Below are 13251 nucleotides of genomic sequence, written 5' to 3' on the forward strand. Positions count from 1 at the left end.
TCATACACTATTTTTACTAAGAGCATATTCTTTGTTAGCTGTTTGCTTCATCACAACAGTTTCCACTAAGTTCTTGACAAGTAAAAAACAACATTTCACAGCTACACATAGTTCATAAGAAATAACCATTTTCTGCACGTCTGCAATGTACGCACATTCACAGAGCTGCCAACACCACCCTAGTCACCATCAGGTGATGCTGCCTGGTGGAATGACTCAGGAGAGGTCCCTCTGGCTGCACATCCTGGTACTACAAATCCCTGATGCACAAAATTTAGGATTTCGGTTTTTGTGAAAATGAGTTCAGAAATCTGGTTCTCATGCATTTAGTCTTCATTTAATGAGTAACAGTGTACTTGAGACAAACAATGAATAAAGTCAGAATTTGTCATTTTTTGAAAGAAACTTGGTTTCATCATTCAAGTGTTTGTGAAGACAATGACACTAGTGATAAAAACTGAAAACTATGAAAACAATAGCATTCTAGATGACAGAGAAACTGAATGTACACAACAAAGCATCCTACTACCTGTTTAAAGATGAACTGAGACAATATAGCAAATTACACTAACACAGTACTAGTCTGCCATATCTGATCTGAAGTATATAGTTCTACTACATTGTGGCAAAATCCTAAATAACTTCAATAAACTTTTACAAAAAGAGTTAATTGCAAAAGACACTATTAAGCAGCAAAAACATCAGCTTCTGATTCAAACAACAACACAAGCTGCTTTCCTTAACGGATCCTAAAATGAAGGGACACTTATCTCTACTCCTTACATCAGATCAAAAAGAAAAATAATTTAGTATGAATTTTCTCTGAAATGATACCACTGAGACAGCTATGTCTAGGTGTTTGCATTCCACTGCTGATTAACCAAAAATACTGTTATAAACTGGGGAATGGAAGATCACTCCACCTGCAGTTGCGGAACAATTACAGAGAATTTGTTTCACAAAAAACTTTCCAACAAAGATACAGACTGGAAAGGAGGAGTGGTGATGGGATTGAAATTTCTTGCCAGAGAAAAGAATGTGCTCAAAACATGTGCACCGATTTGGATGCCGAGAAATATTTACACAGACAATTGATATAGTTCTGCTAACTTTCTCAGGGAATTACTAGACAGGTGCACTCCCGCAGTTGTGACAAATGCCACATTGTTTCATTGGAACTACCCCAAAGAAGAGAGAATTAACATTTATATCAACCAATAATATTTCTGTAACATGGACTGATGAAGAAACGTCCACCTATCAATCTTTTATAGTGGGCCAGAATATATGGAGATGTATGAAACTGGAAGAACAAAGCTTAAATCCAACTATTTTACTGATTACAATCACAGAATGAATGAAGTTTACATACACAATCAATGTATATCCTCACATTCTCTCAAGGAAAGGTATGTCAAGGTGTTTAGGGAGAGCTGCATCAAACAAGTCTTTGTACTGAAGACAGCTGCAGCAGCAGCAGCAGCAGCAGCAGCAGCAACAGCAACAACTTCTACCTTCTGGATATACCAACAATGGATGAAAGTGTCCTCTACAATATATTGAACTCAGCATCAAAGAGGATGAAGTCAACAAAAGTTCGGCCCAATTAGACATAGCAGCTGTTAAAACTATGTTGCTCAGCCTGACGGACTCTACGGGACAACCAAGCTAAGGTAGGTAGCAATCAGGAACATTTTTCAAGTCAAAGTAATGAAAACTGAGAAGAAAATCACTCCCCTAGAATATATAAGGTATGTTTTGATTGTGAACAACAAAGTCATGTTTTAAATATGGCAGCTATAAAGTTGCCAATCATATGTACAAATACTTCATGATGTACCATGAACAAATGAACTACATAGAAACAATTGCGGAACTGTAGCTGCTTAGAACAAGTACATTTGTTCACAATTTGTAAATAATTATGTGCATGTGAGAACAAAAGTGTGTGGTAACTACGATTATAATGTGGTAACTATAATACTAATCACATAGTAGCTTTTATTGCAAGAAGTGCAGTAGGTAAATGGGTTGACAGGAAGAAAACCAATTGGAGGAACTAAACAACTGAGAAGTAAGCACACATTCTAGTCACAATGCTGTAACTTTAAGATCTGTTTTATAATTAAACTAATTGCCCTCAACACTATCAGTTTAGAAAAAAGGTAACAGCAGACAAACTCTTAACAGTTACAGTCAGACATGCTGGCTAATGACACAGTGAGTTTTATCACTGTAGTTAATTTAATCCATAGTCACTATCAACTCAATGCATTGTCCATCTGTCGCATCTTTTCCATACCTCTTTCCATGAAATAAATTTGAACTATTTCATATTTTTCAGAAATGTCGCTAGAGTGATATCTGACTAGACATTCAAAATTTGTTCTTATCAGTTTGGAATCTGTTTTTCTTCAAACATGCAGTAGGAACCAAATAAATTTTGAAATTCTCTAGCAATGTGCCAATTGTATGGCCATTACAGTGCTCATACAAAGATCCATCAACAGAAGAGTTAGACTACTAAAATTATTTTACACTTCACCATGTATGAGTAACAGTCTTTCTCAAATCTCATTAATTCCTTCACACACAAAATTATTGTGGCACTCCTACATTCACCATCAATGCTTCAGCACTATGTTTTCAAATGAAGTTTTCCTTATGTTTGCTTTGCAGCATTACTGTGAGGGCCACATCACAGAAACCAATTTTTAAAATCAACACATCAATTTATAAAAAATTTTCAATGATATTTCCATAAATACTATACAATCACCATACGTAACATAATTATATTTAGGATAGAACCCTCAAATAATTGAAAACGTCAGTAGAGATCATGGGAGTTACTCACAAGTAAGCATAATTATCTTGATACAATAGTCATAAGACTATTCAAAACATTTCTTACGTGAAGGACAAACCAGACGTAGAAGCTATAATTACTCAGGTTATTAACATGATTCAAATATTGAGACAAATGGTAATAAATCAGGGTGTATATGCAGGCAAGGGGGGAGAGGGGTGGGGGACAATTCTGATATTTTCACAGATTCCTCAGTTAAAAATACATTTTTCCCCCAGGTGAAAGTACCTTTCTTCTATGTTAAGAAAGAACAATATACTTTCTATCTAAGCTGTATGGCTTATCAATACTTTGAATGGTGAAGGAGGACTCTTACACCAGTGTAGAACTTCTTAGCACTTCACTTCATAAGACGAAACTGAGAAAAAATGCGTTTTGGAAAACTCATTGATGCACAGCAACATGTGCACCGCATATTTTTGTATTACAAAAGCATAAGTACCAATTCCATCAAATACAGCATCATAGGATGTTGTTAGGCAGAATCCTGAGAGTGTAGCGTTAATTGCAACAGCTGAATATTTCTGACAAGCAGAATTATAAATTTCATTCCTGTGCGCTGAACACCTCATGGGTTACCCGGCTGAATAAATTTTCCATCTAACACTTCGACATTTCCACAGAAAAACCAATTATGTTCGAGACCTCACCTTGCATCTTTTGTTGAAGGATGATTATAATTTTTGTCATCATTACTGTATAATTTTGAATCTATGGAAGAACTCACCTTTAAGCTAGGTCTTTTTTTAGTGTATGTTACACTTCAAGATATATCAAACACAAATGCAAGACTAAAACTTTAAATAATTCCATAAATGGCAGGTCTTTTGGGCCTGTAATTTTCGTAAGATGCTGGTCCTCAAAGTGTAAAATTTTGAATGAGAGTCAAATGCTCCATGATTAACTTTTTTTTTTAAAGGAAATTTACTTTGAAAGCAATGCTCTGAAAACTACCATTCACAATATTTTTTCAGGAACTTGGTAGATATGTAAACGATTGTCACTTTGTTGTTATGAAGTATTGCACTTTCTTTGTCCTAAGGCCTAAGACACATTTTGCAGCAGCCTCAAGATGCTTTTATGTGCACTGTTTTTTGTTGTTGTAAACAGCACATTTTCTTTGTAATTTTTTACTTTGGTGTTATTCTCTTGTTTTTTGCTTTATTGCTGCAGTATTGTTCTGCAGGAGCGGGCTAAAATAAAATTATTTTTTTGCATATCAGTTTTTACCAGTGAAAATCAAAAAGAATTAACTGAGAACTAAAACAATAAAAATTTCCCAGAATTCTAAAAAATTCCCAGGTTTTTCCTGGAATTTTCCCAGATGGAAAAAAATTATCAGGTTTTTCCTGAATTTACCGGCTGTCCCAGGGCGTATACACCCTGTAACTTTACCATTAATACTGTAGTGCATTAATAAACAGCTCTTCTTTATGTTCCCAATACAACAACAGCGTGAAACAACAAAGTTGGAAAATCAGATATCAATGTTAAATAATATAAAAACATTAACAGAGAAGTCGTAAATCATTATTCAGAGAAGCTCAGTGCTTTTAGGCGAGAATTTGAGAACATATACTAAACAAAATGCTTACAAAGTATATATGCATTATAAACCAAAGAGTGTCACAAAATGATTCTCTAAAATCTCTTATGGTATAACGAACAAGATGAAACCACATGATCTGAAGAACCTTTGGGCTACAAACATGCTGCTAAAGGACACGAATCAGTCACACATTATTCCAAGAGATGTTACAAAATGTAGATGGTTGCCACGTTCAGCACCCACTGTTTCTGGCATGAGGTTCTCCACACATTTGTGAGGTCTTGTCCGCTTACCCGGATCTGAGTGAAGGTGAGAACTCCAGGCTTGTGGACTGGTGACGCACGCCGATACGAACGATGACGAGGGCTGCGACTGTGCAGAGGGCTGCGACTGTGCAGACGACCGCGACTGGACAGATGGGTCGAGTGATGACTGCTACCAGCACTGCGATGTCGCTCCCGCCACTGCTTTGGAAACTCGCTGCGTCCTCCTGATAAGCCGCGCCGTTCCCGCGACACCTGACGGCTGCGCAGCTTCTCGGGTCGCCCATTCCGCTCACTGCTGTCTGCTGCCTTCACAACATTCTCGTTCTCTTCGTCGTCGGCACCTTCCTCCACTTTCTTCTCTTGGCCATCCTCTGCTTCTTTGTTAGTATCTACAGAAGCACAACATGCCACTTATTGTTGGCACAACTGTTGTGCAGATGTGGTCCTTTCGAAGCCTAACGCAAATTTTGGGAAGAGACTGCACGTAGCTGCTCATGTTATGTAAGTGGCATTTGTGTGCGCTAATCCTGGAATGTAGTATCTTCGTACACTGTGCATGATTTGTTTTCATACACAGAGGTTATACAATTATAAATTGTACCTGGAGTTCATACCGCTTGTCATGGCACTTTTTATAACTGGGATCAGTTTTCATTACATCATTATTTTTCCAATTTAGATTTACTGTCCTTTATCAGAAGAAACCTTTATCTGTTGACATTTTCTTTCTCTTGATTTGTGAACTGCTCTGTCAATTTGATAAGTCACTTCATTACAGTTGGTACATGAAGTAGTGTGTATGAAGTTTCATTCAAATCTCCAATTGTGTCATAAAATGCCATGTTACTTTATGATCATGACACTCAGCTGTTCTCTATATTGAGAGAAATCACATGGTGCCTCAGAGGGATGTAAAGTAAGGTCTCTCTGTATTTTGTAAGTGACAGTAATTGGTTGATTAAAGCAGTTAATTATAACTGTTCGCTGATCCATTTAGTGTTGAATCCTAGTTACCATCAAATTCACCAAAAGGCCATGTCACCCACAAAAAAAAATAACTTTTCAAGATACATGAAACACTGTGCACAAAGTAGTAATATGAAACAAAAGGAGTGCCAGATTTTATCACCAACCTGCAAACGCACTAGCTGTGGTTCACATAATTACTTTTTCATAAAGTTTCTTTGGTTCCGTTTAAAAATGTTATGGTTTTCCAGTTTTCAACTGTGAAACATGAAGTATCCCAATATCTTATTACTGCCTAAGAGCCAGTTTTTTCAATGGCATTAAAAGAGCAAAAAAGCTGCTGCACAATGCTCCGAAAGGAAGATTTTTCTTCTATCAAGTGAGAATAAAAATAGAGTTCTGATTGTGCCACATTACTTCAGCCTCACAGAAATTTCATACCAATTCCATACTTATTTTAATGTGTTTGTAAGAGTCCATCACATTCTGCAAACAATTTTTGCAGATTATGAGCTACTTTTAGGAGTATTTTGATACACAGTTATTACTACTGTCATTTTATGGGCTGTGTGGTAACATATAACACTTAGATACTGGTAGGTGCAAATTTAAGATGTGGCCACCAATAGTAATTTATTGCTTCATTACTAAATCCTGAGGAATAACAACTTAAAATAAAAAAAAATTGCCTTCTACAAGATTAATTGAAAGGCATATTTAATATTCATGTTTCAAATTTTTAATGGAAAAAAACACCCTTCTGCACATCACTGAACATGAAAGATTGATGTTTGTGTGGCCACTGGCGAAGATTAATTTTGAAGTGTGATGTTTGTTGTTTGGAAAGTTATAGTGACTAGAGAGCATGCAATAGGGTTTGGAAGTCGTGCAAGTCTGATAGGGCTATTTTAATGATAAATGGATAGCCATGAATGAAACATAAAAATCATTTAAGCTGCTTGGAGATGCAACCCTGTGTTGTGTCTGTGCATTGGAGGGAAGTACAAGCATAGTGACTTGACACATTCACTGCATGTGGAAGTGATCAACTTTTAGTTCTCTAGTGAGGCACTTCTGAGGCAAGAGCAGTCGCAAATAACGCAAATATAATGTATTGAAGACTTATTAGAAAGACTGAATGAAGGTTATAAAACAGAACCAAGAACAACTTTTAAAACTGAGAATTTCTTCTTGTAAAGTTAATGACAGTTGTTTTATGTCCTCATGAAGGAGATAAATGTACCCTCACCCCGCTGCCACACTCACAGCAATTTATTTCTGAGACGAATACACTAAAGGGCAATATTTCATGGTGCAGATTCCTTCAACTTTCATGGCAACTCATCAGTCATGTCAGATGTCGCTAAACCTGGCAATTTCTACGCGGTCTCTTGACTTGCGGATATAGCCTGCTGAAATACTCATTGTGGAGGATGGTGATTTCACAGACACTGGACGTTATTCACTGTCTCAGAATCTGACCTACTAATACCGCAAATTCAGACTGCACTACAGTATGTTCAATTAGTGATCTGCAGAATGCATTTTCCTGCAATACACTTATATTTCATAAAAATATTTAAACATGCTTCTTTTGCATTTCAGTACATTTTAATTGAATATCTGAGGGAAATAGGCTGTAAAAATGTATTTTTGATCATAGTTTGTATAGTGTGTACCAATCCTTTAAATTCGAACCTGGAGTAGGTGAAGCATTTCCAACTAACACTAATAACTGGACAATAAGATTCAACTCTGAATCATGTACACATTTTTGAAACTAAAAAGCCATAACTTATTAAGTTCTCTCTTTAACAATATTATAGAAAGGACAGATTGCTACTCACCATACAGAGGAGATACTGGGCCACTGACAGGTAGAACTATAAAACATACATTTAAGCTTTTAGTGAAAAGGCCGTACATTTAAGCTTTTGGTGTAACGGCCTCTTTCTGAAGTAGAAAAGACACACACACACACAGACACACACACACACACACACACACACACACACACACACACACAACTCATGCACACTACCACCTGTCTGGCTGCTGTGGCCGGTGGCCATGCGCTCTTACAAGGGTGCACGTCTGCTACTTCAGAAGAAGGCATTTAGACCAAAAGCTTAAACGTATAACAGTCTTTTCATGATGCCTATCTGCTATTCAACATCTCCTCTATAGAGAGACAGCAATCTATTCGTTACATAATACTATTATTATTTCATCCTAGACTGTCCATAGTTTGAAATTCCCTCTTCCCAACATATTTCAAAATAAACGTACATTAAAAATAGTAGGTTATATCATCAAATTAGGTACTGAATAATTGAACATAAATTTACATACATTTTTGTTATTATTTGCCTTGAACATCTGCAAAATTGTTGCCGAGGTGAGATAAGGGGATCATCATCATACTGTGAGTTGCCAATGTATGTTTTCATTAAATCTGTGTAAGGTAATAAACCTGCTCTTACTTCTGTGTATCTGACTGACTGGACTATTGTATGTACTATTTACCGATGATTGTTTTGAATTTGTGGATTATGCACAGCATGCTATAATTCAGTATTTGGAAAATAGCATTACTATTATCTGTAACAATGATTTATGTTAGAATTGCTCGAAAGTAAGTAATAAAAATGTTTGTGCCTGAAGACTTGTTAACTCCGACAACCATGATAAAGTACAAATACTCTCCCCCAGCCTCCTCCTATTCATTCCCCTTTTAAAAAACTTTAAGAAAATAAATGACGCATATAGAGTCATTTTATGCCATGGGCATTCCCGAACGCAAATATCTAGCCGTCCTGTACAGCCATGATTCAGACAGACAAGGTGGAAATACCAATTCCAACATACAGCTGAACTTCGTTCTGAGAGCTTTCAACCATAATCCATCAAGTTTAATTAGCATAAATCTCTTTCTGACTGAAGAGTAGGTTTAATTTTTTTTTTTAGAAAGCTCACTGGTCAGCAATGAGATGGGATTTTCATTCTTTCAGCACTCTTTAAATGCTTCAAATACTTCGATTTACAGACCTTAAATTTAACCTTCACCTTGTTTTTTTAGACGTGTTCAGTAATGGTAATGGGGGTGACAGCCAGTGAGCCATTCAAAGCATACAAATTATTTGAATCATAAGCCCTTCAACATGCTAACATTTAACATGATATGTTAAATGCAACCTACCTTTGCTTAAAGTATCTGCCAACTTCTTGTCTCCCTCTTTCCTTTCTTGCTTCTTTTTCTCATCCAACTTTTTAGGTGTTACAGGGACTTTTGCATCAGTTTTCTTAGGGGGGCCTCCAGCATCTGCATTTGCCTAAAAATATATCTGTTTAGTTAATAACAAATATTGTGACAACATACAAATGGAAATTACCAACTCAAATGCTGTACCCGTTCAATTGATATCATTCTCCCATGTAACTCAGTTCTGTGTAAATGCTGAATACATTTTGTAGCATCGTCGCTGGTTGCCATTGTAACATAGCCATAGCATCGAGCTCCAGGTGTCTTAGCATTTGTTACAACCTTTGCACCTACCACCTACAAACAAATCAGAAGTAAGTATCTAGCTTGGAAATGTGCTTTGGTGGCACGCAAATACAAGGTGAACTTACTTTTCCATACTTAGCAAAAACATGCTTCAGGTCTGTTGCCCTTGTTGACGATGATAAACCACTAACCCATAAATTTCTGGTAGTGCTAGTACCAGGAGTCCCCTTTTTCCTTTCTGTAACAAAAGAAAAAAAAATCATCATTTGTGTCTTTCTTAACTCTGCACACAGTGCAATCAATCATATCCTGGGGGGAAAAAAGCCGAATCAAAGGATTGTGAGCAACAGATGCAAAAAGTACAATCAACTGATTATTCCACAGACCAACCACGCATGAATCACATTAAGGCAAATAGGAAGTGAAAATCCGTCAAAGTAATGATTTTTTCATTGTGTCAAGTTATACCCCAGTCCTTCCTGACGAAGAGTATGTTAAACTTTTGTATGTTTGGAGTATAATGATAGGAAAGATAGCATTTTTTAAACAAGACCATGTCCCCCCTGTTGGCAATTCAGCTGTGTTTATCACAGCTGCAGCAGACTTTCTCTGCCTTTACTCTACTTATTCTTTGACCACTGCTTTTCAAATTGGTCTCCCCAGAGCTAAGCAAGTATATGTAACAATTTAACATCAATTCAGAATTCCCTAAGTTTTACTCATCATAGTGATTTGAAGGAGAAGCTTAATTTCAAGAAGTAATCTTATTGTCTTTATAGTTATATAGTGTTTGTTTAAAAGGACTCGGTAACTCTGAAAAATTTGTACACACTTATTCATATGACTTACAGACTTAGTCTTGGATGTCACCTTGAAGGAAAATATATCAAGTTTCGACTCATGGTTCAGTAGTACAGAACAGTGCCATTGCAAGTTCTAGCAGCAGCTGCAGCAAAGACTATCAGCCTTGAGGGTACTCAGTGTGGGTCTGGATTTGAAGAGAGTAAATCCGAGACAACTGTGCAGTATAATTTTTGTACAGATTATGGTAAAGATCCTTCCAGCAGGCCTACTGTTTATAAGTGGCACACGTATTTTACCGAAACTCTATGTTTAGTAAGACACAACAAATCCTCAGGTCATCCCCGTGCATCTGATGTCATCGAACTAGTGAGACAAAACTTTGTGAATGTTCCTACAAAAATGCCCTAGCGTGCTTCTCAAGAACTATGCATCCCACATACGGCAGTTTACCACGTATTAAGAAAATGATTATATCTCAAATCAAGTCTACAATGGTGCAAAAACTAAAAGACAGTGACAGGATTATATCTATGGACTTTTGTACAAAGATGTTACATTGGTTAGATGCAGTTTTCATTGGAAAGTTTATCTTTAGTGACAAGCTGACTGTTCACTTACATTGTGAAGTTAATAAACACAGTCATCAGATTTGGGAAATTGAAAATCCACAAAAATCACTGGAACATGGACATGCGGCCCAAAACTTGATATGTTTTCGTACTGAGACCTTCCTGTCTCCAAAAAACCTAACAATGGAATAAAGTACAAGATACCCTGGAAAACTTTTTGGTCTTCCTACTGATGATGATCAAGAACACAGTGTACAGTTTATTCAAGAAGGTGCACTGCCACACTATCTCTCCGAAGTCCAGGATTTCTGTTATTTCTTAAATGTATGCTTTCCAGGTAGGTGGGTGAGCCAAGGTGTGGCAATTGCATGGCTCTCACATTCACCTGACCTGATGGCTTCTGACTTTTTCTTATGGGGAATTATGAAGGTACTTTGTTTGCTCCACCCTTGCTGGCGTCTCTGCCAGACCTTAGAGCTCCAATCTACCTCGCAACTCAACAAGTCACATGTGGCATGATGCATCAAGTTTGCCTATAGAAGTCGCACTGAAAATCTGTGAGAATAAACTAAAACATTTTCCTACAAAATGAACACCGAAATCACGTCTGTCGGTTAATTGAATAAATCTATGGGTTTCTGACAGACCCATTATTTTATCCGTATAGACTTTAAGTATGGACAAAGTACTACTGAGAAGTAATAATGATTTAGAACTAACTCCTAACAATACAAACAACAGGTGTTACAAATCCTATCTATTTAAATCTACAAAATGCTTGCTAAATGCATCCATTGGAGAATCCCAACAAGTTTCATCAAAAGTTTCAATAACTTGTGTGCAGGAGGGTGTCTAAATCAGTATTTGTGGGCCTCAAAATCCATCATCAAGCTGAAAGTTTTCAGTTATAAAGGCGTAGAACCTGGGATGAACACAAAGAATACACTTCTGCCAATTGACCAACTGAGGGTGCGGGAGGCTGAGAAAAGAATCCTACAAAAGACAAGAGTCCTGAATTCAAATACGGCCTCCACATATAAGCTGGAGGATACAGAAATCTTCAACAATGGCAGCTGTAGACCTGGTGAGTCAAATTCAAATGTACGTTGAACAGGTCATAAAATTTTTAGCTATAGGTGCTACTCTCTCTGAAACTAATACATCTATGTCACTGAAAGTTGGGACAAAAATTAATTCATCACTGTCATTAAGATGTATTAAAATTACAGCAATCAAACACATTTTTAATGCCAATTTTTTAGGTCACATACTTTTCTATGATTTTCTATCATGATAACAATGCTACTGTCATATAAGGAAAGTTCAGGATGAAATAACAATATTATGTAAAGGATACATTTGATACTCACCTGTACAGGGGAGATGTTGAGTCACAGACTAGCACAGTGATAAGACTAATATTTAAGCTTTCAGCCAAAAGGCCTTCCGAAGTAGGAAAGAAAAAACACACATTCAGACAAACCCAACACCCATACATGATCCTTGCCTTTGGTGAAAAGCTTAAATGTATACAAGTTTTATCAATGTGCCTGTCTGCAACTGAATGCCTCCTCTATTTGGTGAGTAGCACTCTACCCTTTTCATAATATTGTCACTACTGCTGCGTAAGTAACATACTTTGAAGAAGATATGACAACTTATGCATGTTTCAAATTTGGTTTGATTTAAATAAGTAGTTTTTGAGTGATGTACACCAATGTTAGTGCTGTCAATTGAAGTAAACAAGCTCACGACAGAATCCCCTTGAATAACAGAAGATTTAAGGGAAAGGAAAACATTACTCAGTTTTAAAGGTTGATTTCTTACTTTGTTGTTTGTACAAATCTCAACAACATTCCTCACACTGCTCACAGTATGATAGGTGCTTACTAAAAAAAAAAGGAGGAAGAAGAAGAAGAAGAAGAAGAAGAAGAAGAAGAGAGAGAGAGAGACAGACTGCCTCCACCACCCCACCACCCACACACCTGTGGTTTGATTTGTAAAGTTCACAGACTTATTTTCACTAATGCAAGGGCAAGAGACAAGTTACATGAAAGCCCATTAACTGCTACATGCATTCACATTTATGTGTTTCTGACTGTCCTCACATGAAGGTAAAATATGAAGGTGATCTTCCCTATTTACTGTTATTGTTTTGAAGAGGTCCAAGATGTTCGTGCCACAGATAATATAAAATGATATGTTTCTCCTCAAAGAACTCCTATATTTAAGATATTTACTCTTCACATAAAGGGTAACACAAAGAAATCTGGAAAGAGAAAATCATATATCTTAGACCTTTAATCATTTCGGTGCTATGTATGTGTATAAACATTCTGCTATACCATTCTCCAGGTGCTGTGGACATGTATATGTGTGCTGTTTGGGTTTCCCTACAGTGCTATGGTTGTCTGTATGCGTCCTGAGCTGCCCTCACTGTTGCGGACGAGTTATTTTCATGTCTTGGGTGAATAAAAAAAAGTTTTGAGTCTTCATACGCAACATATGTGCCTCACTGTGTGCTATCACTGGCAAAACATTTTGTTCCAGTATCTTGAATGGTTTATGAGATATAATGATTGTTATGACCACATGATTCACAATGCACATCAAATGTAAATGGGTGTGTCACTTGCAACCGCCTGACGGATATATGTAAAACCCTCATGAATGAAATATCGGACATAAAACTTTCCTTAGTGTTGTACCACATCATAATG

General features: G+C 36.8%; 1 protein-coding gene across 2 annotated transcripts in view; it reads right to left on the bottom strand.

Moving 5' to 3' along the window:
• The window catches only part of LOC126183477 (scaffold attachment factor B2-like), a 166379-nt gene that overhangs the window by 48266 nt on the left and 104862 nt on the right, over positions 1 to 13251 (bottom strand). For both annotated transcript variants that reach the window (XM_049925505.1, XM_049925498.1), the window contains exons 8-11: positions 9284 to 9396; positions 9060 to 9209; positions 8850 to 8982; positions 4712 to 5073 (exon numbers count right to left, since the gene is read on the bottom strand). In XM_049925505.1, the coding sequence (XP_049781462.1) occupies positions 4712 to 5073; positions 8850 to 8982; positions 9060 to 9209; positions 9284 to 9396 (758 nt within the window). The remainder of the gene's footprint in view (positions 1 to 4711; positions 5074 to 8849; positions 8983 to 9059; positions 9210 to 9283; positions 9397 to 13251) is intronic.

The sequence above is a fragment of the Schistocerca cancellata genome, chromosome 1 (genome assembly GCF_023864275.1).
Source record: "Schistocerca cancellata isolate TAMUIC-IGC-003103 chromosome 1, iqSchCanc2.1, whole genome shotgun sequence".
NCBI classification, from domain to species: Eukaryota; Metazoa; Arthropoda; class Insecta; order Orthoptera; family Acrididae; genus Schistocerca; species Schistocerca cancellata.